A 24,690-nucleotide genomic window follows, 5' to 3' on the forward strand; every position below is an offset into this window, starting at 1 on the left:
ACCGATCAGCTCAACTTCCTCATTCTACACTTAACGAAAGGAAGTCTGTATGACGCTCACGTAAAGAGCGTGGCGGAAAAGAAGAGGCCCTTCGAGTCAGGCAGACCTGGCCCTACGAGAACTAGCCCCTCAACACTCAGCAAATCTTAACAGCTCAAAGCCTCTGCTCCCTCGCTCTTATGTGCAGAAATCCACCATCTAGAGCCGGGAGGGTGAAATGAAATCACGAACGTAAAGGCACAGCAGGGCTACTCCACCAATGACAGCTCCTTATTACTGTTACTTGGAGAATTCATATTGCAGTGAATACGTGTTCAAATGGCAAATATTATTTCTAACCCAACATTTCACTGTCCTGTGATTTGTGACTTCAGTGTAAGAAAGTCTCAATCGCAGCTGCAGCACTGGGCAGGCTCCCAGAAAGGGGAGTACATCTGCGTCCCAACCAGGTTCGCGTCTGGTATGGCCGGACGTGACTCATTAACAGGAGGACAATCCGAGAACAGGGCTCTGCATCCAGTTTCTACATCCAGTTGCTGGAGGGAACCAGGTACATTAGAGAGGTGAATGCAGGCCACACCTCCTGAAACTGCAGCTGTTCTGGATTCACACAGACAATGGATTTCCCATCGCCCACCAGCTATAACTACGGTCAGGACTTCCCAAATCTTCACATTTTCTTTTTCTTTTATTTATTTATTTATGGCTGTGTTGGGTCTTTGTTGCTGCGCGTGGGCTTTTCTCTAGTTGCGGCGAGCGGGGGGCTACTCTTCGTTGCGGTGCGTGGGCTTCTCATTGCAGTGTCTTCTTTTGTTGTGAAGCACAGGCTCTAGGGGCGCGGGCTTCTGTAGTTGTGGCACACGGACTCAGGAGTTGTGGCTCGCAGGCTCTAGAGCGCAGGCTCAGGAGTTGTGGCTCACGGGCTTAGCTGCTCCGCGGCATGTGGGATCTTCCCGGTCCAGGGCTCGAACCCGTGTCCCCTGCATCGGCAGGCGGATTCTTAACCATTGTGTCACCAGGGAAGCCCCACAGTCATTTTCTAAGGAGGCAGGTTTACTAGAGTTTTGTTCCAAACTTACAGATTTCCCTATTTGTGGAACTTCTGCAGAAAACAAACAATTCTCAAATATGCCACTAAGCTAGTGAGTGGACTGCTTTAGTTCTAAGTTAAAGATGAAGAAATAGATGTTACCACTGAATGAGGCACCTATTAGCTTAAAAGGTATTATGAAAATAATGCATGTAGGGAATTCCCTGGCGGTCCAGTGGTTAGGAATCCACGCTTTCACTGCCGTGGACCCGGGTTCAATCCCTGGTCAGGGAACTAAGATCCTGCAAGCCATGCGGCGCGGCCAAAAAAAAAAAAAAATGCATGTATTTATTTGGTTCCTGATGGTACAACTACATATACATAGCCCAAAACACACACCTTTGGATTCCTATCTATAATGGCAAGCTCAGGTTGGTTTCTATGACATTTAAAAGTTTCTTATTAAGCCTCAAGAGAGGTGAACCAGCAGGAAACCACAGGTGCTATCAAAATGGCCAGGTCCCTGCTAGTCTTCAACCACCCCCTGCTGTTTCTGGGCTGTCCACACGCTCTCCCCTCCTCCCCTGCCCTGTCTCCCTCACACAGGTGGTGACTGATGCAAAGATCAAACTGTGGACACTAAGCTGTCTACCTGCCTAGCCTTCTATTTTCTTTTCGTCACAAAGCTGTCTTTAGCCCTTACGGTGTTCATGGTGCTGTAAGGAAAACAAAGCTGGCTCAGATGGGGTTCCTGTCTTTAAGAAACACACAATCTAGTAGGGAAGCAAGAGATGCACCCGCATCATCCTTACCGCGTTAGGTAACCTCAGAGCGAGTTCAGACCAAGCACTGATAGCAGACAGCAGAGGGGCCATGTCCAGGGAAAGGCTGGGAGGGGGCAGGACAAGCCTGGGAGACAGGGAAGCAGGGGGCATCCTGCAGCAGCCACTGCAGGGGAGCTGAGCAGGGGCGTCCCTGGGGGAAAGTGGTTCCATCCGGTAGGGTCATGGCCCAGGGGTGTGTGCACAGAGGAAAAGGAGGACTGAAGAAAGCTGAGACCAGGCCTGGGCCCCTGGGGTCAGGTTGGAGTGAGATGGTCACTCTTAAGCCTCCCAAACCCCTAGCCAGAGGGCCAACCAGACAACCAACCAAAGGCTCCATTATGCAGAAAATACAATGCCCGAAAGTCCAAATACACATAATTTGGATTGTCTTCATCACCAAACTATAGAAAGGCATTATAATAAGATAAGCATCCAAAATCCCCCCAAAACTTGAAATGGATCTCACTGGTACCATTCAGAGACCTCATGGGCACAAAGCAAGCCTCCAAGAAGCCTGATCATACAAGAACCTCCAGAGGAAGCATTCCGAGTTACAATTAAAAGTTACCTCGGTTACAGCCCTGCCCTGCCCAGGCGGGGGCAGGAGGTTGTCTGATGGAGATCGTGGTTTCTTCTTAGCAGGCAAAGAAGTGGAGATAAGGTTTCCCTGTATGATTTCCTCATCCTGAATTCTACTCAGTTTTTAAAAATTGCTAGAAATCAAGATCTTGGAAAGGGAAACTTAGAACCATCACAACAGCCCACAGTGCTGGAATGACGGCCCAGTACTAGGCTCACAAGCCCCACATGGTGGTGGGTGGAGGAAAGGCCCCAGGAGGACTAGGAATGCAGGGTACCATCACACCTGGAAATGGACTAATCCCTCCCAGGAAGGTTCTAGTTGCTGACTTAAGATACATGAATTTTTCAAGCCGAAGAATCAGGCAGAAAGGTGAAAGTGGGTATACGTAAGGGGAAGGAAGATACTAATGAGATAAGTGACTTGCTTGGGGCCTATTCAGAAGGACTCAGTCCTCTTGTTGGCAAGCCTGGGGGGAACCTCTGGTGTGGGGCTTGAGCAGGTGTTGGTCACACTGTGGGATGTCCCGTGGGGCCGATGAACAGTGGGCTAAGAGACCCCCCCAGGCAGGTTGACGTACCTGAGCATTTGACTCAAAATCCTCCCGGGATGTAAGCCACACAGCCAAGAAGGTGCAAAGCTCAGGTGAGCTCAGGACCCAGAGTTAGAGAGCTCTTTGCAGGCTCTCAGCAGGTGCCCCAGGGTCACCGTTCAGCTGGTTTCAAGCCTCAGGCCGTTTCAAAAGGCAGCCTGAGCTCGGGGTGCCCCGGGAGATGGCAGCCAACAGCACGGTTACCTGGCTTAGAAGTTTCTTTCCTGGCCTTTTGCTCCCTAGGGGCAGTGGTCTCCAAGGCAGAGTGGCGGTCCAGCTGGCCACCGAGTTGCTTACCCTCCGTGGGTGAATTGAACTTGGTCTCGTTTACGAAGGTGGACAGGTCCGAGGGCTGTGGGTAGTCCTGTTTGTCAGCCTCCAGGTCCACTGTCATGCACGTCCACTTCTGGTTGGTGACCGCCAGCTTCTCCTCGTCGGTTGCGTGGACCACCGCGGAGATCACGGGCGGCGTTTCCGGCGTGGCCACGGGGGTGGGGTCCTACCAGGAGAAGGGAAGCTGTCTCTTCTCTCATCCAGCCTCTGCGCCCACCCACAGGGGTCTGGGCCCCCCTCACCAGGACCGGTCCCTGTCAAATTCCTCTGCTCAAAATAGTCCCAAGGACACAAAGTCTTTCCTCTATGAATTTCTTTTTCTGATGGTTTGTTTCAGGGGGTGATGACCATGGGTTTTAAAAGAATCAGGATTTTGTGTCTTGGTTATTTGAGATATTCCTGCTCATTCACTTTGAGAAAAATAAGGAAACTTCTACTACTGGCACTTCTATGAAGGCAACTATAGTGTTACGCCCACACAGTGCTTCAGGCTTGTACATCAATATCATCCACATTGCCTGACAATCCTCACGCCTGACACGGGAGGTAGAGAAAGGGGGTCTCATCTCCATCTCCACAAAGGGTGTGCAGCTAAGCAGGGCAGGGTGGGAGCCCAGAAATGTTACAGCAGAGGTGGCATTGGACCCAAGATCCCTCTCGTGGGGCTGGGCACCTCTCTGCAGCCTCGCCCTGCCCAGGGTTGGCTGGCTAGGGCTTTGCTTGTTTTATGACCTTGAATGGCCTGGCACATACTTCAGGATACCCTTCTTGGTCTGTAAACAGGGTAGAAGAAATGGCGTATATTTGGTAGAGGAACTAGGAAGAGGGAGACAGGGACTCGTATGAAGAAAGAGCCCAAGCCCCCACTTCTGCAGGTGATGAAAGCCCTTTATCTCCCCCATCCTGATCCTGGTTACATAATCCAGTGTTCCTGACACATATTCATTTCTTTCTCACTATATATGCGTTTATCTCAACAGACTTCCGCAACTTGATATTCAAGTAAGTTCTCAGCAGATTAACTGGCCAAAATGGACCAGCACGACTCCCATAGAATCCAACTGACATTTTTCCTGAACATCTATCTGCCTATTCTTGGGACATACTCTGATGTTTCCCCAAGGAAAGGGATCAAAACAATGTCTTGCAAACACTGAGCGACCCTCCATGGAGGAGGCAAGGAGAGGGGCATGATGAGCAGAAAAGAAAACTCTATTGACTAATGGGGAATAAAAACACATCAGCCTTATCTTCCCGAGTGAGGGATAAAATCACAAGTGTCAAGGGAACATTATACCTGAGAAGGTGGATCAGAGAGAGGAGACCGCTTTGGCGACTTTTTCACCCTAAATGTGTCACTGGAAACAAAATGGAAAATGTAAACACAACAGACAGAGGCACAGAACATTCCAGAGCCGACTGAGGCCCAGAGCATCTGACTGCTGAGTATCTGACCCAGACCACCCTCCAGTTTACACCACTCCAACACCAACTGAAAGACGTCCACACCGACAATCCATTCCGACTTTCTAACAGATATTATTATTGCCCCCGAGGGAAAGAGTCATCAAGCTGGAAATCTTTGAAAAGATGCCATTTTGGAGAGCTGACCCAGAAAATGAAGCTAAATTTACCCAGATGTTCTTATTTCAAAAAGCAGATTCTGGTGAGCAGATTAATATATCTGGATTCATCCAGGAATGTCTGAACCAACTAAGGTGGGACAGGGGATCTCAGTTCGTGACACCAATTAACAGGATCCAGTTCGCAGAAGACCAAGCCGACACAGCACTCAAACAACGGAAGGAGCCGTGCAGAAACAGGAAGGAAAGTTCTGGGTCTTCAGGGAGAACTGGCAGATTCCCTCCTACGTGCAGGAACTCTGAGCTTAATGGATTCCCGCACCTCTGAACCTCTGGGTGGGATTCTGACTAAAGGCAGGGCGAGGGGTGAGATCATTTTTTTTTAAAAATTATAGTAGAATACACATAACATAAAATTTACCGTCTTCAACGCTTTTAAGTGTACAGTTCAGTAGTGTAAAGTACATTCACATTGTTGTGCAACCAATCTCCAGAACTCTTTTTCGGAGATGAAACAATTTTTTAAAAAATGTCTTTCCTAACCACGACTAACAACTCTGGTCTTTTTTTCCCCCTCATATAAATAACTGGGGGCTGAGGGGGAGGGGAGGACCTAGGCAAAGGAAACATCAGCTCAGACTCCAGAGGAGTCAGAAGGAAGGGACTTTTAGCACAGATGGCTCCATTAAGTCTTCTGGGTGGTCAGGGGTTCATTTCCACTATCAGAATGGCGGCTTCTCCACCAGCAGACCGGCCCCTGCCCCCTGGTCTCAGGCCCCTTCGTGGTCTGGTCCTGCCCCCAGCAAGGCAAGGGCTTGTGCGGGGGTGCCCCTCACCTTAGACCACCCCCCTCCCCTCCCCTGCTCTAAACGTTAACTGGATGGACAGAGCAAATTGGCACCAAGTTCCTCCTTGTGTTCTCTGGAATAAAACGCTCCAACAATGGCTTTCAGTCATGAAAGAAATACCATAAATGGTTATTTACAGCATTTATGACATCTGCCATGTGAACAGTGCAATCACAGCTTGAAGCATATATTTATCCATGCATATAAATATACAACTGTGTATTTTACAGTTGCTACATGGCTCTAAAATACCAAAGAAATCCCTTGGGCAGAAGAGAGCCTGAGAGACTCCACCTTATCCCGGGGCTGCTGGACGCCTGGGGCCAGGCCAGCTCCTCGTGGAATAATGGAGAGGCAGAGAAAGTTCCTGTCCTTGGGCCCCCGGGAGCGGCCCACAAGATCTCTCCTGGCCAGGGAGGCAAAGCAGTACAGGCACAGCGGTGGTCTGCTCTGTTGCTCTGTCTTCCTCAACAAGGCGACCCCCAGATTGGCATGCTGATACCCAGCCCGGTCCTGCTGACCCAGAGCAGCCTGGCGATGGCTCTCACAGCCGTGCGCTCCACTGAGCTGACCCTGCATTTCAGGGAGCTCCCATCAGTCTCAATTTGAAACAGCTCAAACATTTCTGCTTCACATGTAGCCAGAACAAGCAATAGCAGTTGCTGCCTGTGGTTGGACTGGGAGGTTATTTTAATGTGAAGCCACAATACTTTGAAAGCAATCGCCCAATTTAAAATGAAAGAATGGGATGAGAGTTAAAAAAAAAAAATGTATGGGTTTCAGATGAAGACATCCAACAAGCAAGGGGAAAAAAAACTTCCATTCCTGACAAGCAGGCAGATGTTGGATAATCACGTTTTCACAGCCAAGCTAGTTTCATTTATGCAAATCACTATGAAACAGATAAATAACCTCTGCTACTGGGAATCCCCATGCCCCATCATTCCCAGACCCGCCACAGAAATACGTAAGGAGCAGCCATGGAAAGGAAATAAAAAGAGCTTGGAAGCAAAATCAAAGGCAGAAAAAAGCACATTTGGTGTAAGAGGCAGATTCCATTTAATTTACTTACAACAGAGAACATACAGACATCACATCTTCAACCATCCTAAGACAAGAAGACAAAGAAAAAGAGAGACAGACAGAAGGAACTGACAAAAAAGATAAATCTGCAGACAACTGGTTATTAATGGGTTAGGATACAACAGCCATCCACTGTTCTGCTTGGAAGTGTGGGCTACATCCCAGCTTTTTGGAGAGGGGCTGTCAGAGAACACCTTCTCTCTTGGTTCCAGTTATCCCATAAAGTGTTGGTGGCTCAAAGAGCTTTGTCACCCCAGTGTAGGATTCCAAGCCATCTGCCCTAGAGGTAAGACCTGGAGACGGGTTAGCTTCCCCAACCTCGGTTAGCCATCTCTGATGAAAGAACAGAATAGAACCGAGCTATCTGCAGGGAAGGAGGAGGGAGTAGCTACAAACTAGCTCTCATCCCCAAAATGAGAGATTAGCTTCGTGATTTGGGCATTTCAGATTTCTCCGGTTTGAGGCTTAAAACAAAGCTTCCAACAAAGATGCTATGGAATCTTTAAGGAGGGCCTGGTTTGGCAGCTGATCTAAGAAAAGTCCCATTTTTGGCCAGGACTGTTTCCTCTATCCAACACCAGACAGAGGTAAGGTGATCCAAGGCCAAAGCCTGCTTAGAGACCTCCTTCTCAGGAAGCCTCGGGTTCTTCTCAAATGTTAAATGCTTGGGGGAGCCCAGAACGAGAGGTAAACAGGTCATCCTATCTCGATTTGTGCCAGGCAGACTCGGAGGGGCCAGCAGCCATGGTCTGTTCTGCTGAGTTGCCGCCAGAAGCCCAGTCTCCTTGGCCTTGTTAAATTATTGACGATACTACATGGGTGGAGAAAAGCTCCAAGCACCAAACCACCTACACTTGGACCAAAGTCCTGAGGATGGACCGGTAGCCATCCAAGTTGGAGCTGGGTCTTGGGATGAATTCCAGAGGCATGGACACGTAGTATTATGCACAATCTACTTGGCCAGTGTTTGGATAGCAGACCTGATTATTAATGGCCTCCTGGGGACCATGGGGACTGTTTCTCCCTTTCAGGTTCCATTGATCTTTTCTGGACCCACATGGCCTGTGGATGCTCGTCTATGAAGATGACTACACAGGGGTGAAGACAAACCGGCGTGCTTCTTACACATTAGCTGCGGTACAGGAAGGGTCCCAAACCAGACCTCTCTCTCTCTCTCAAGGGCTTCCCAAGCCTACTGTGTTTGCTTCCTGGGCTAATGTCTCCTTAATGGGCAGAAACAAACACTACAAATTTTAATAATATAAGGGCAGATCTCTTAGTTTTGAGGCCACTCCAAAAAGCAATTCATGTGTTTAACAGAAAATGCCAAGTCACCAACAGGGAGGCTGACCAGACCTCCACCGGGCTGCTCCCTTTCCATGGATCCCACACTCTCCTGAAGTTGAAAGTCAGGTCTTCAGCTACAAGTAAAGCTTTAGACCACTGACTAATTGAGGCAAAACATCAATGACCCTAGACCCAACGGGATATGTGGATGGGAAAAGCCACCACTGTGGGTGCAAAGAGGAATGAAAACAGGTATCCTGCCACAAACATGGTGGCACTGCAGCAAATGGGGGACGGGTCATCCAGGCACGTGAGCAACAATCACAGCCAATGCCCAGCCCCGACTCCGATCTTACCACCTGCACCCCTGAACTTACGTCTTGAGGGGCGTCTTCTTCTTCTTGGCGGGCTTGTTCAGCCCATCCCCGTCCACTCCATTGGCTTCGATGGCACTGGCTGGGATCTCAAAGGAGGCTGGGGATTTAGAAGGTGAGCTGGGGGTCTTAGAGCATGTCTTAAAGGGGTCAGTGGACTCATCACAGGCGTCCGGGTCAAAGTCGTATGACTGTTGGGGCAGTTTGGGAGACTCCTGCATTTTTGAGGTGGAAGAAAAAGGGTTAAAATTGGGGTCATCCCACTTGTCAATATCAAAGGTGTAGGTACCTTTAGCGATAGGGATGTCATTGGGTTCAGCAGGGGATCTGGTAGGCGAGGCAGGAGTGTTGTCGAGTTTTTCGGGTGTTTTTTTAATCTTTGGCCTCCTTAGGGGCATTTTGGCAACCGGCTTTTTGCCTGTCTTTTTGGTGGGCGGGGGGTTTTCCTGCTGGGCGTCCCAACTACCCTTGTCCTCAGAATAGTCAAACTCCAGCCTCACTGAGACGCCTTTGGCTGGGGAGTCCTCTTGCCCCCCACTATCCAATGGGGACACCTCCACCACCTCTGGGGCCGTGGCAGGAGACAATGTTTTCCTTCCAACGGGGGGTGAGTTCTGCACTCTGCCACCCCCAGAAGCTGGGGGGATGGCCCCTTCTGCACCCTCGGAGTCCAGAGGGCAGGCAGCGTTGGGCACAGCAGTAGGTTCTACGGGTGCCTCCTCTGATAAGGCTGGTCCAGAACCTTCCGTCTTGGCTGATTCCGTTTTTGTCTCGGCTATTCGATTCTCCTCGCTGGGGTCGGGACTCTCTTCGGCTGGCTCTTGGTGTGTCTCTTTCACTGGGGGGGTTTCAGGGGGTTTCTTAGTGGTCTGTTTCTTTTTTAAGGAAGGTGGCCTCGGTTTCTTAGTTCGCTTAAGGGTACTGGAAGCACTGCTCGAACCCGTGCTGTGTGCATCTGGGGCCGGGGCCGCGGCCTCGGGACTCCCTGAGCAAGAAGCACCATCAAAGTCACTGGCTTGCAGGCTGAGCGAGCGGGATAACGTCGACTTAGAGATGGGGACAGAGTCCGTGGACTTCCTCCGCGAGTTCACCTTGCAATCCTGATTCTTAGAGTCTGAGGAGCGAGGCTCCAAGGTCTGAAAATTATCCACCAGCTCGATGTTGTCAAAGTCCAAGTTGTAAGTCCCGCTGCTGGCTATCGGCTTGTCTTCATCGAAGACGGAGGAGAAGGAGTGTGTCGGAGGACGGAAAGGACTTCCTTCCACCGAGCTGCTGCGGGGGCCATCGGGGACACAGACCGGCTCAGAGCCACATCCTGAGGAAACGGAGACAAAGCCGTCACTGAAGGACACAGACACTTCGGACAGTCTCTCATCTCATGCCAGACTATAACCCTCTAATATCAGAGCCCCAGGCCAACCCACCCACCACTGGACAGGCACACTGCTTGGGTACAAATCCTGCTCTCACCCATTGGCTCCAGGGTCTGGACAAGCTGACCCTCAGCTCTCTCATCTGTAAAATGGGAGCAATAAGGGCTGTTTAAGGAATAGCTCAAATCATTGTCATTCAAAACACGTTTACCAAGTGCCTGATCAAACAAAGCACGGGTTCTGGGCTGGGCGTTGGGTATTCAACAATGAACGAAATCTTTGCCCTCCTGGAAGTTACATTCTTTAGGGAGAAGACAGTCAAGAAACAATAAACAAGTAAAACATATGGACTGTCGGATGGTGACGAGTGCTATGGAGAAAAAGAAAGCCAGGGGAGGGGTGTTGCAATTTTAAAATAAGGCAGCTGGGCAAAGCCCTCCAAGGAGGAAACACTGAAGCCAAGATCAGAAACGAGGTAAAGGCGTGAACCAGGGGGATACCTGGGGGGGGAAGCATCCTAGGTAAAGGGAACGGCAAGTGCAAAGGCCCTGGGGTAGGTGCACACCTGGTGTGTTGCAGAAATATCAGAGGCCAGTGTGGCTAAAATAAAGGAGAGGAGCAGGAAAGGAAGACAGAGAAATAATGCAAGTAAAGCATAGTGAGCCTTTGGTAAATACTAGTTGCTATCATCATCCAGCCTGCTCTTGACTAGTCAGAGCCTTTATCTGGAGGCCCCTGGGCAACTGCAGCAGGACTGAGCTCGCCCCGTCTGCCACCTGTCCTGACTCCAGGGATCCCCATGACCTCTCCCTCCAACCCTGCCTGCCATGCTCCTCTTCTTGGCCTTCCCTCTCATCCATTCTCTCTCCATTTTTCTGCAGCTTCTTCCCCGTTTCTCCTCCCCCCTCAGCCACTGCCAGCCAAGGAGGCTGCTCCTTATTTTAAAACATGCTGCGAAAAAAAAAAAAAAAAAACATGCTGCGGATGCTCCAGATGCTGGCCAAGAGATATTCCATCATCTCACGACCCCACTGCTCCGTGGGGATGCGGCCAGCCTGGCCTTGGCTTGGCTACTCTGGGCTCTGCCTGCACCAGGCGGCGCCTTGCATGCATTTCTGGCTTCACAGCTGTCCTGGGCAGTCAAGATGCCAGAAAACGATTGGCCAGAAAACTGAAAACGTGCCCCTAGACAAAGGGGAGAAAATGTTGCAAAGTGGTCTGCAGAAGAAGGAATTCAAGAGCTGGCACAGGGACTTCCCCGGCGGTCCAGTGGTTAAGACTCCGGGCTTCCACCGTAGGGGGCGTAGTTTCGATCCCTGGTCGGGGAACTAAAATCCCGCATGCTGCATGGAGCGGCCAAAAAAAGAAAAGAAAAAAAAAGAGCTGGCACATATACGACTTGGGACGGCATTCCGTTGTCAGGAGTTATATCCTGCAGTACCCACCCCACCCCTTGCCGTGGGTTGCCAGATAAAATATAGGATGTTCAGTTAAATTTGCCTTTAGGATAAAAGAATACATTTTTTAGTATAAATATGTCCCAAGTCCCAGTCACTCACTGTTTATCTGCGATTCTAATTTAATTGGACGCTCTGTATTTTTGTTTGCTAAATCTGGCAGCCCTAATCCCTCATTCCAACAAATAAACAAGGTTTGGGAAATGCTCACTTATACCCAAACTGGCTTCCTACTGTAGATTTTTCTCAGAGCAGTTCATGCTCACAGCAGCACACCCCAAGGTGGTGAGCACTTAGCAGAGAACCGCAGGAGATGAAGACAACACGAGGAAACTGCCAGCATCCTGAGTTCAGGAACTGGTCTGATTTATCTTCGTTTTCCCTGGACTTGTCACACTTTCTCTTGCCGGCTCAATAAATGCCTCTGGCATTGAGATCACTTTCTGGAAGCAGGTCTATTCGCCAGCCATGGTTTCAAACCTTCCCTTCTCTTCTGCATCCAAAGCCACCCCAGGCCCTACTTGGAGCAGATGTCCTAGAAGATGGAGCACTTGCTTGAAGCCTCTCAACCCTTTTTGCCAAAAGATTCCTCCGTGTCTCGAAAACACTCCTGCTTCATTCTCATCTCAAAAGATGTCCCCTCCCTTCTTCTTTCTACAGTCGACTCCCTCCCTGTTTCCTCCAGAGACTGGCACCCTCCGGCACCCCATCCTCCCATCGGCAGTTGCCTCCTCTTCCTGCCCTGGACACACGGTACAGAGGGCACCGAAGGACCGGGGGACTCAGAGGACCAGGTGTTTCAAGTGGGCCTTGCAGGAGAGAGAAAGGGCCTCAGCCCAGCCCATCATTTCCAAAGCAAGGCCCACAACTGCTGACCTGCTTTCTCTCAGGCTGCTCCGCATACCCCAGCAGCCTGAAGAAGGAAGCCTTTCGAGGCCCTTCAGATGTCAGGAGTTCTCCCCAAACCGTGCAACAGTCAGCAGATATTCAGCTTAACCATCTGCTAACTGTTTTCCCCAGAAGAAAAGCTCTCTGACTGCTTAACGTGGCTTTCCTCTTTAGAACTGACATACCCTAATTAAATCATCATGGACCAGGAAATCGAGTCTTGACACAGGGTTTCTTAGCCTCGGCACTGTGGCCATCTCAGGATGGTTAGTACTTTGTCGCAGGGGGCCCATCCTGTTCATTGCAGAATCCTTGGCTTCTGCCCACTAGATGCCATTAGCATTCCCCCACCCCAAGCTGTGACAACAAAAATGTGTCTAGAAATTACCACACGTTCCCTGGGGGGCACAATAATCCCTGGTTGAGAACCACTGTTTTATTGTCTGTTGACCAGAGCAGGGCTGGGAGGGCCCTTCGATGCTCTTCAGAGAAAACTGTAGACCAGAGAAATGGGTCACTGCCACGTGCAGGCCTGGATTTTCCAAAGCAAGTGTGGTCCAGCTGGATTCCCGGTCCCCCCCACTGGATTTCTAAATGTCCATACACCATATCTGCATGGAGACAATTTATTCATTCATTCCTATACCTCAAACAATCTGGGTGCCTCCTATACGTCAACCACTGTGGGGCATGCTGTGGACACAGAGGTAAGGAAGGATCCATCCACGTGCACACGTCCGCTGCCTGCTGCATCCCACCAGCGCAGACCTGGGCAACGCTTGCCCTGGAGACCAACGCCTTGTCCTGGCTCCAGGTTCTGGCTCAGTCTGAGGACAAAATCAGCATCTTTGGTTCATGATCCCCAAAGGATTACTAGGCGGTGCCCGACGTATCAGTCAGCTCAGGCCACCAGAACAAAGTCCACAGACCAAAGGGCTTAAACAACACAGCTCTGGAGGCTGGAAGTCCAAGGTCAAGGGGTCCACAGGTTTGGTTTCTCCTTGACTTGCTGATGGCCATCTTCTCCCTGTGTCCTCACACGGCCTTTGCTCTGTGTGAGCTCATCCCTAACGTCTCCTCCTCTTCTTACAGGGACGCCAGCCCTAACAGATTAGTGCCTTACGACCTCATTTAACCTTCGTCACCTCCTTAAAGGTCCTATCTTCAAATACAGTCACATTGGGGGGTTAGGGCTTCAACGTATGAACTTGAGGGCACACAGTGCAGTCCCTAACTGTGCTAGGCAATACCATCCCCGAGCTAAGGAAAAAAGAAATGTGTTTGGAAACAAGAGGGAATTCCAAGGAAAGGGAGAAAGCCAACAAGGGGCAACCGATGTCACGCAACTCTCACACTACTGTCTTCAAAGGCCACATCCCTCAGCCTTGCTGACTGTTTCTAACTGGAGCACGTACTGCCAGCTGTGTTGTGCTTCCCCCTCCCCCTCCCCCCACCCCACCCCCAGCCAGCTCACCCTGGGCAGGAACCCACAGGCTCGGAGGCCTAAAGGTGCCAACACAAGGCACCCCTGCACTCAGACGCTTAGCTTCATCCAACATATCAAGCGTAAATGGTCTTGTGCACAGGGAGCCTAGCTCTACATCCTTCCAAGTCTGTGAATAATAATCGATTGCAATCAATAATGTTTATTCTGGAAAAGGCCTCCGTTTTAAGTAGGCTAATGAGAGACAAATGGAGCCTTACTCAGTCCTCATGCAGCATTTTGCCGGTAGCTGTGGGCAGCTCAGAGCAAGTCCATGATGAATCCAACGTTTCCCAAACTTGCCTATTGTAGGACACACCTGAGACACTCACTGAAACCCCTGACTTCTGGCTCCTCCCTGGCGAAGCAGTTCAGCAGGGCTGGGATCAGGGCTCGGAACGCCCATTTTCACAGGTGCCACAGGTGGCTCCTAGAGCACGGAAGTCGGGCCCGGGCTAGCTCATGTCATCTGCTTCCTATCAGGACACAGTCTAGTTCCTCACATCTCCAGGGGCAATGTTTTCACATGTGGCCACAGATATGGCTTGGAGGATCAGCCTGGATGGCTTGGACTGATCTTTGAGGTGAGTTCTGATTGCTTATGGGGACTCAGCGGTGTGAGACGTCAGGGCGGGTGGAAGTGACAGGCAAATGTGGTCCCTGTGTGTCCACTCTCTGATGTGGTCACTAAACCCAGAGCGGACCAGCAAGAGAGGCAGGCAGCCCATGGAAAACCGGCCTCTCTCCCAGACCCGGCAGGCTTCCGGACTCTCACGCAAACCCTGCTGGGTCCCGAGGACCTCCACACCTGGCAGGTCTGTGCCCGCTGCTTCCTGGACATCTGCCCTGCTCTCCCACGTCTATGCTCTCAAATCTGCATTCAGTTCCCAGAGGCTAAGGAGGAGCAGCCCTGCTCGAGGCTCTGTGGGTCACGACAACTATCGACCAGGGGGACTCTGTTTAGAGATGGAGAAATTCTCTGTGAAAACAGGTTGGATCCACCTGAGCTGGACGTTGAGTGCAGTCAAGATCCTCCAGCGAGGTCATTAAGGGCAGAAAATGTGCGTCCAGAGGCTCAGGGCCCTGCCAGGTTCTTGGTGTGCCCACCCAAGGTGCCCAGGGCCACCCCTGGCAGGTTATTCAACTCCTCTGAGCCTCAGCCATAAATCAGGCATTCCTGTGAGGACGAAACGGGAGGAGCACATAAGCACCTAGTCCCGGGTACAGCCGTGCCAGGAAACAGCAGCCGTGGGCCCCAACTCTTATACACGCCACCGTGACCCCACTCCCTGTGCCCCTGCCCCAGGACGGGAAGGGCCCTCGCCTGGCTGGGCTCTCAGATGCCTCGCCTGACACCAGGAGGCTTCCTGTCTCTCTGCGGGGGGCACCCTGCACTGCAACCTCAGGGGAGATGGAAGCAAGTGACAGTGTGTATGGAGACTGAGTCCTGAGAGGTGAAAACAGAAGCCCCTGGGTGCAATACGCTCCCTTCTGGGTCAATCGGCAGACAGCAGTCCGCACACGGCCACGTGGAGCACAAATGGAGCCTCAACGAGGCCACCCTTCCCGCGGAGCAGTGAGGAAAGGTCGAGGTCAAGCAGGGCACGGGCGGCTCCGGTCACCTCCAAGGCCCCCCACACCGGCCTTCCCCGTGCTGGGCATCCTCCCAGCGAGAATGAGCAAACAGCGCTCCCCCCATGGGGAACCACGCCTCCAGGGGGAGGGCACCTGTAGGATGGAAACCCACCCCTGGTCTCACAGACGGGCTTCCCTCACTGACCATCTACTCGCCACCCACCTGGCAACCGCGTGGCCTACCCTCTGCCTCGGAGGCACCGGCTCATCTCGCCTGCACAGAGAGCCACCTGATTTCCAAACGGAAGGGAGTCGAGAAGCGGGGATTCTGATCCCACAGCCCCTCACTTGTTTTGAGACCAAGGGCAAGGTCCAGAAGCCCCACATCTCACTGGCAAGCAGGTGATGAGATGCCCGGTACAGGGATGCTGTGAGCACTGGGGTTCCTTCCCTTGCCTGAGATGGGATGAAACTTGCTAAGAACCTGGCACAGGCCTGGCACATGGCAGACGCTAAATGGAGCTATTATTTAATGATGTGATGTTTAATTATGTCCTTCAGTGGCCAGTTTTGAGTTCTAATAATGCAGCCACTGTAGAGCAGCCATGCGTCCTTATCACAGAACCATGAAAAGTCGGAGTGGGAAGGATCTCAGAGGACTCACGGGTCACCTGCTTCATTTTACAGATAAGAAAACTGGGCTCAGAAAGTGATTCAGTTATATATATATAAATATATTTTTTTCTTTTTCAGATTCTTTTCCATTATAGGTTATTGCAAGACACTGATAATAGTTCCCTGTGCTCTACAGTAGGTCCTTGTTGAACTATTTTGCACTCAGTAGTGTGTTTATGTTAATCCCAAACTCCTAATTTACCTCCCACTCCCCCGCTATCCCCTCTGGTAACCGTAGGTTTGTTTCTTACGTCTGTGGCTCTATTTCCATTTTGTAAATAAGTTCATTTGTATCATTTTTTTTGGATTCCACATATAAGTGATATTATATGATGTTTGTCTTTCTCTGTCTGGCTTACTTCACTTAATATGATGGTCTCTGGGTGCGTCCATGTTGCTGCAAATGGCATTATTTCATTCTTTTTTAATGGCTGGGTGGTATTCCACGGTGTATATGCACTGCATCTTCTTTGTCCATTCATCTGTCGATGGACACTTGGTCTGCTTCCATGTCTTGGCTATTGTAAATAGTGCTGCTATGAACAACGGGGCGCATGTAACTTTTCAAATTAATTTTCTCCCGTTTCTTTTCAATTAAAGAGGTTAATTTCACTTTTATTTTTTCGGTAATCTGTCTATAACGTAGCAACCTAAGGTAAAATCATGTCCTCGCTGAAAATAAGATTTAATGACTAATTCACATAGGCAATTACATGTTTTTGTATCATGAGCTAAACCATCAGTTTTAACCAACTATGCAAGAATTATAAAGCCATTGAAATAAAAGCCATAAAGGCTTGAGTGACCATCCGTAGTTAGACTATGTTAATCAATGGTAAATGCTAAGAGCCTCTGGAATGTATATTTACCTAATAACTAGGAAATCATATAATCATTAAAAAAAATCTTAGGTCAGTTATTAAAAAAAAAAAAAAAAGAAAACTGGGCTCAGGTAAGCCACACCCCGGCACGGCCCAGAGGAGCGGCAGACACGTGGCGGCCAGCCACATCTCACCCATTATCCTGTCCCGTGAAGCACAATCATGCTGGCAGGACCCAAGGTAAGGTGACAGATTATTTTGTAAAATAAAATTTCCAGGAGGAAAAATCATGTCTTTATTCACAGCCAAAGGTCTCGTCTATTATTTCATGTGGTTCTTTTGGCACCTTTAGCAACATCCCAGGCACTTTGCAGAGGCAAACCAAAGGGTAGATTTTCCTCTCTTGCCCTCTCTCTCCCTCGGTTCCCAGAAGGAAGCTTTCTTCTCCTCTAGCCACCTCCACGAGCAAGCACAGCGCCTCTTTCATCTGTACTGTCCCATGCTGTCCACAGAAGGGACCAGGCGACTATTCTAATGAGTGCAACAAATCAGATGGCTCTTTGTACAGCCCAAGACAGGGGGGCTTTAGGCAGACACAATCCCGACCGTAAGCGTCCTTATGGTATAATCCGCATACATTTAGCCTCACTGTAGTTTTCCAAGGAGGAGAAGCATAAAGTCAGACTCCAACCAGTGCAATGAAAAGTTCCATGGGGCTGTGACTCATGGCAATTCACGGCTCCAACCCCTTCCATTGGGGGTTCTCTCTTAATCCTCCATAGTGTTCATTCTTTCAAAAATTGCCATCTAAGCAAGAGGTGAGTGTTATGCATGCGTGTGGGTGTGTGTTTAAGAATGGAGATTGTTCTTTGCTTTGTTGAAAGAGAAGTCAGGCAGAAGGAACAAAGACAGGCTGAAGAAAAGAACAGAGGTGGCAAACCAACCCCAGAAGCGATATGTGACTGGAAATCCCACAGGACGCACACATGCCCACAGCAATGACCGTCCTCTGGACCCTGCATGGTGCTTGGGGGTGGACCACGCACTGTCCTCGGCCTTCATTCTTCTTCTGACATCTTTCCTAAGGTATCCCACACATGTATAGGCATGAACTTATTATACCCATAAAAAAGGATAATTTATTCTTTTTTTTTTTTTTTTTTTTAAGATTTTATTCAGTGATTGATTGATTGATTGCTATGTTGGGTCTTCGTTTCTGTGCTAGGGCTTTCTCCAGTTGTGGCAAGCGGGGGCCACTCCTCATCGCGGTGCGCGGGCCTCTCACTATCGTGGCCTCTCTTGTTGCGGAGCACAGGCTCCAGACGCGCAGGCTCAGCAGTTGTGGCTCACGGGCCTAGTTGCTCCGCGGCATGTGGGATCCTCCCAGACCAGGGCGCGAACCCGTGTCCCCTGCATTAGCAGGCAGATCCTCAACCACTGCGCCACCAGGGAAGCCCGATAATTTATTCTTAATTGCACATTTGACCTAAGGATTAAAATGTGTTTGTCATTCAGCCACTTTCCATTAAAACCTTGGGGCGAATTTTTTACAATATTATAGGAAATGGAATTTTTACATTCTTTATTATATGAAAGAAAGAAAGTCGGGGTGCAAACGACTCCCTGAGAAAGGTAAGCAGCCCTTCCTGCTTCCTCCCCACCTTAAAATCAAATAAATTCCAATAATGACCCTCTCAGAGCTCAGTGCCTAAACGAACTTTGCAGCATCAGGTACTACTAACTGATAAGCTGTCAAAAGGGGAGAATATGAAAACTGCATTTATCAGACACCAGCAAAGGTGTCTCTCCTCTCCCCCCAGCACCACGGAGCACATTTGCTTAGGAACAAAGCTCCAGGAGTGTCTGCCCTAAAACTACGGCCGGCTTGAAGCCAGAGCGGGTAGAAAGAATCCCATCCATTTCTTTCTAAAACCAACATTAAGGTCAAAATCGTTTTTTATTTTGCAGTTCACCTGGCTCCTGGCCAGGGCAAGAGTACAAATGGAGGCCGGGCCCCTGGCCTGCTCCTTCTCTCCTCAACCTCCATCCCTCACCAGGGGCAGCCTCGAGCACAGGTGTGTGGACAACCCACCTGTAAGTCGCAGCCCCATCCTTGGTATCTCCTTGGCTGAAGGGTGCAAACGTGGGCACAGTCAGCCTTGGGAAGATGGGCCAGGAGATGGGGACGGGGTGGGCCCAGGAAGTGGCTGCTCCCAGGTACCCAGAACACGGTCCAGGAGGAGTTTGGCTCTGCAGACTTATCTCACTGAGAGGGCTGTGGCCCCAGGAAGGCCAGAATGGGGCCCTCTGAAGTTCAGGGTCCAGCTGAGGCTGTCCGGCTCTGAAGACGGTACTACCTGGCCCCCTGATAGGCCTGTACGGCCGTTTCTGAGACCACCTGGCCCCCTGACCAGCTTGTGAGGCCATTCCTAGCAATCCCCATCTCCTTCCAGGCCTCATGTTAAACTTTAATGCTTGAGGTGGTCCCACCCCTGCTGGTGTAACTTAAGGAAGCACACAGAGGACTCCAGCCAGCTGGGCAGGCTGGAGGCTGGGACAGGAGATCTGTCCTATCCTTCCCCATCCTCCCACCCCCAGTAATCACCACATCTGAAAGGTACATAAAGGTCTTTGTTCTAAGTCACACTAGGGGGTGTGGGAAAGTGATAAGAAATCTGGATAATTTGAAGTTCATGAGGAATAAAGGAGTCATCCCTGCACAGATTCAGCCATCCATCATTTTCTCTTCTCGCCCACTTACTAAGTATCATCCCCAAGCCCACAGGGGCTACGTTTTTAATAAAAATGCAGGTTCACATGGGTGATCTAGAACCAGTACTCTTATGGGAGCAAGGGGCCAAATATCAGAATCTAAGATTGCACCAGAGAATTCCAAGACCCACTGACCCGCACAAACCCAGTTCTGGGCGTCAGCTGAAAGGCACCCAGAGTTAAATGCATGATTTCCCCAGAGGCCTCCCCTAAACTTCTGCAAAGCAGACACAAAATAACCCACTGTATCTCCGCACCCTTAGTTTACACCACATCAAACCAAGCCAGGAGCTGAGAGGCCCCAGAGGCTGGTGACAATTTAAGGAGCTCCAGCCCCCTGGGGTGTGTGCCCTCCTCCAGCCGGGTCCCCTGAGGAGCCACTGTGAGTCTTCCTGGGGCTCAGCCGCAGGGCTGCCCCCAGGCCTCCCCCAGGGGCGCCTGATCCTTGGTTACCTGCTTCTTCTGGGGGAGGCGGTGCGCTGACCTCGGGTTCTGGAACGACTTTAGAGGGTGGCGGAGGTGGGGCTGGTGGAGCTTTGACGGGGGTTGTTGACTCCGGGGTCTCAAATGCTTCTTCAGAGTCAGAACTCCTGACGGAGAGAGAGGGGGAGGAGCACAGGTTAGACAGTGGCCGGGGCTGCGTTGGCTCCCAGGAGCCAGTGCTGGGGAGCAGTGCACGGCCTAATGACCCCTCCCAGGACCGGTGCCACCAGTCTCACTGCCCAATTAAACGGTCCGAGGCCAGCCGTGAGTAAAGTCATTTCTCAGCGTGATTCCCAGGAGTGAATCTCATTATCACCAGCTTTGTGCCCAAATGACGGAGTCTTTGAACTCAGCTCTACACGAAATACATACTGCTGACCTTAGTGGCAAATACAAACAGTGGAATCTTTTGATCAACTTTGGCTCGCGTTATTTTGGCAAAAATTCAGTCAAAATGATATGGAAGCATTCCCAGGGACACTCTGTGATGCTGTGGTTCCAACACACCCATAGGACCCTCACTCCACAAGACAAAATCTCATTAGGTCTCTCTCCCCCTTACCCCGTCATTCTCTCCCACTGCCTTTCTTTCGTAGCACACAACTTGTTATTATAGATTTAGTCACTTTCTAATCATGTTAATGATCTTTCCCTTCTACTGAGCTGAAAGGCCGAGAGGGCAGCCTGTTTTGTTTTGTTTTGTGTTCTTTTGTTTATCACTGCATCCCCAGCCTAAACCAGGAGGCGGTGAATAAACATCCGTTAAGTGAATAAATGAATGAATGAGAGCTGGCAGGTCAGGTGGAGGACGTGTCAGACTAAAACACAAAGCACAGCCCCCCTGCTGATCCCAAGAGTGTGAAAATGGGCCTCGCTGGTGTACAGTGAAGTCTCCTCTCAAGGAAGATTCTTCAGCCAGAGAGATGAACCGAAACTCCACCCAGAGGACGCCCCCCCCCACCCAGGAACAAGGGGATGCCACTCACCAAACTAAAGCCTTATCCTGGGCTCGAGAAAATCCAGAGGAGGCAGTCCTGCTCCATCACCCTGCTTCCCCTGAGGACTCAATTTCAAGCCAGAAAGGATGAGGCACCCCCAAATCACTGAGCCAGGCACGTGTCCTCAGGCTGGAGGGCAGCTCCTTACGTGCTCAGGAGGCACAGGGGTCCATGGCCCCAAGCCCCACCACACTCTGAGGATGCCAGCGTGCAAGAAGCAGCAGCATCACCTGGGCTGATTCCCGTCTCGGGATACTTTAAATAGACCAAGATGCCACTTATTTACTTGCAACAGGGAAGGTAATGATCAAGAGGGTGGATACTTAGGATCGCTGCTGGCACAAGCGACCCAGCCGGCGATTTGGCAGATGTATAATCAGAGGGTGACGCATCAGGTGTGTATGGAACGTGAAACGCTCACAGCGCCGAGCACCAAGACTGTCAAAGGACCAGTGTCCTCTGCAGAAGTCAGCATCTTCTAAAGACCATCTGCCAGCCGGCAGAGAACACCACGACGAACCAATCCCTCCACAGTCAGGCAGGACAGGAAAAAAGGGCCATTTGGTGAGTTCTCCTTCAGAAAATCTACATCGATGTTTTTACAACTTGTTTGTCACAGACTCACTTTGTCAGAGGCAAAGATCCCCCACCCCCATCCTTTCAAGGACCCTGGCTCCTCCAACCTGCCACACAGCCCTCCAGGGACAAAGAGACGAACAGAAACATCAGAGCTGCTTTTGATGGGATCCAATGAGCCGAAGCCTGCATACTATCAAATTTCATTAGGAAAGACTGAATTCATGCAAACACGACAGAGGCCATGCTGACTTTTACAAACACACATTAATATTAACAGACTTAGCTTTTGTCTAGGGGGGAAATTTAAGATCCACAACAACAGATCTAGGTGCCTGAAGTTTTGCAGAATCTGTTTACCAGTATGAAAAACACAAGGAAGTTATGCAACCGAGCATCAAAGAGAAAGAGGAGTTTGGGTCTGCCTGGTGGGCCCTGGGTGTCGCCCCGGCCCCCAGCTTCACACAGGTCAGCGACAACATTGAAGAGATACATGGAGACAACTTGCCTCTTTCCTGAGTTTCCTTGAAGGACCTGCAGACTGGAGTCCCCACTGCCGGTCACCGTTGTCCACATCCACCGGGCCCATTCCACCGGGGCCCATGTCCACCAGGAGGCAAAAGCCATCTCCGCTGAAGAACAGCTTCTGTCGCCCAAATTCCCACCCCTAATTCCTTTGCTGGTATCTCTGGGATCTGAATCTCTTTAAGATGTCACGAAAAAGTTAGCTGCACGGCCAGCCACAAATGTTGTGAGAGCTTCCCCAGACTCCAGCAGAGATACTGAGGGAGAGACTCTGTGCTCTTCCCATGGCTTCTGCATCCCCGGACCCTGGCGATGTGTGGCTTTAGAGCACAAAGGGCCCCTGATCCTTCCCAAGAGCACAAGCAAGCGACGGGGAGGGCCGGACGCTTGTGGATGCAAGCTGCTGAATTCCAATGAGGTCTCCCCTGCTTGCAGCTGCCCAGCTGGCACACCTGCTCGGAAGGGACCACCGTTCCCCACGGCCCTGTGCGGGACGCAGTGTGTGGGAAGGGCAAGGGTACACCAAGCCCCTGTGTGGTTCCTTGCCTTGTTTACCGTGAACTTTTCTGCATCAAAGCATCAGAGGCTACCACGGACCCCTAGAATGCCATTCACTTCCAGCACTTCCTGCATTGTTTTCATATTTTCACTCCCTCTCCCAGGAGCGGAGAGCAAGCTAATTAGAGGAGGCGGATAGCAGCTTTTTAAGTTAGCTCTTTTCTCCCTATTCAGTTTCTCAGGGGGCTCAAAAACATTCCCAAGAGCAGGGATTTCTGCAGTCCCCCCACGGAGCCTGGACATAAAAATAAAGCAGCATTTCAGAGTCCCAATGCATAAAAGCAGTTCCCATCGGCTGCTTGATTATTTTTTCCTACCAAAAGAACCTAAAGTAGAGGAAATTATTCTGCAAAGCCTCCACACTTTTAAAATGAAAAAGTAACCAATTTAATTTGCCAAGAAGCTGTATTAGAAAGAGAAATGTGCCATTACAGTCTGCTAAAACGACTCTGAATTGTAGGGAAATACACTCACCAGGATATGCATACCTAGGTTCTCCATATAAGGAAATATGTAAATACATGCAAATACGATAAGGTATATGCACTTCCATAGTGTAAAGACATACCTCTTAATGGCCAGGCATGAACTATAATGACTTTAATTCCTAGCATGAAGAGCGTTCTAATAGCTATCATATGCTGAACTCTTTGTTATGTGTCAGGCACTGGACTAGGCCATTTGTACATTTCTCTATAATCTACAAAAACATCCTGCTGCTGGAGAGCAGGCCCATTTTACAGAAGACACAGCTATGGTTTAGAGAGGCAAATTACTTTGCTCGAGGCCATCCAGTTAGTAAGCTAGGGAAAGCAGGGCTCAAATCTAGAACTGTCTGCCTCTAAAATCTGTGCTGTCTTACTACATCAGTGGCTTCCAAACCTTTTTAGCAACAGAACTATTTTTCCAAATGAATCTTACATGAAATTCCTATGCATAGAGAAAAGTAGTATTTCACTTATTTTGTAAGCTCAAGGTATAATATATTCTTATTATAAAGTCTATTATTGAGAACAATTAAGCTATTTTGATGAACTTGAAAATTTGACACTGAGGGTCGGGGATGCCAGCTGCAGCATTAGATCTGTTGATTCCTCTCCTGGTTGCACATTATTAAGAAAAGTCCCAGGGACTTCCCTGGAGGTCCCGTGGTTAGGACTCTGTGCTTCCACTGCAGTGGGCCCGGGTGCGAGCCCTGGTCAGGGAACTAGGATCCTGCAAGCTGCACAGTGCAGCCAAAAAAAAAGAAAAGAAAAAAGAAAAGTCCCGATACATACCGATGAGTTAACCACAAACAACACCTGTTTTTAACAGCTTGTCCTGTGACCATGGAACATTCTCTAATAAGGCAGACAAGACAGGAGAGCTACCTAACCGGGCAAAACCAAATTAATCAATCAGCACAAGGCCATATGCTGGTGGCATCCAACACCACACAGTGTGTGTGTAGAGAAAGAAAGATGGAAATGTGTAACCAAGTGCGGACAGACTGTGCTGGCTGCTGAAACCTGAAGTCTACCAAGCTCCTCAGTGCGCTGGTAAAGTTTTAAAATATCTTTTCAAATACTTTTCTCAGATTTTGGAGAATCTCTATAGGGTGCTAAAGCCCACCGAGCACAGCTTGGAAACTTCTCCTCTGCACAACAACGAATACGGTCCCTCTATAGATGGCACATTGTGTCAAAACAGTATTTTATGGCAACTGTCCCCAAAGCAAGACAGCCGGCAGAAATGTAGAACCCTGAGGCCTATTAACCTATATTTTTGATTTGGTTTAAATAGGTTTGTGTTTTACTTCTATAAACTACAACAACAAAGTAGTATAAGATCAGCACTCACATAATATCATAATAATATAACATAGTATAATAAAGTATAGCATAATATTAGTATAATATATAAGTAGTTAGTATAACATAATTAACATATTATAATATATACCATACATACATATATATACAAATACATGTGT

At 49.7% G+C, this 24,690-nt stretch overlaps 1 protein-coding gene across 1 annotated transcript in view; it reads right to left on the bottom strand.

Moving 5' to 3' along the window:
* The window catches only part of LOC133089170 (transforming acidic coiled-coil-containing protein 2-like), a 50,866-nt gene extending 28,576 nt beyond the window's left edge, over positions 1 to 22,290 (bottom strand). Inside the window, exons 1-5 of the mRNA XM_061187533.1 lie at positions 22,144 to 22,290; positions 20,032 to 20,168; positions 8,538 to 9,849; positions 4,657 to 4,717; positions 3,324 to 3,525 (exon numbers count right to left, since the gene is read on the bottom strand). Coding sequence (XP_061043516.1) covers positions 3,324 to 3,525; positions 4,657 to 4,717; positions 8,538 to 9,849; positions 20,032 to 20,168; positions 22,144 to 22,262 — 1,831 coding nt within the window. The 5' untranslated portion in view covers positions 22,263 to 22,290. The remainder of the gene's footprint in view (positions 1 to 3,323; positions 3,526 to 4,656; positions 4,718 to 8,537; positions 9,850 to 20,031; positions 20,169 to 22,143) is intronic.
* Between the last annotated feature and the right edge of the window lie 2,400 nt (positions 22,291 to 24,690).

The sequence above is a fragment of the Eubalaena glacialis genome, chromosome 1, assembly GCF_028564815.1.
Source record: "Eubalaena glacialis isolate mEubGla1 chromosome 1, mEubGla1.1.hap2.+ XY, whole genome shotgun sequence".
NCBI lineage: Eukaryota > Metazoa > Chordata > Mammalia > Artiodactyla > Balaenidae > Eubalaena > Eubalaena glacialis.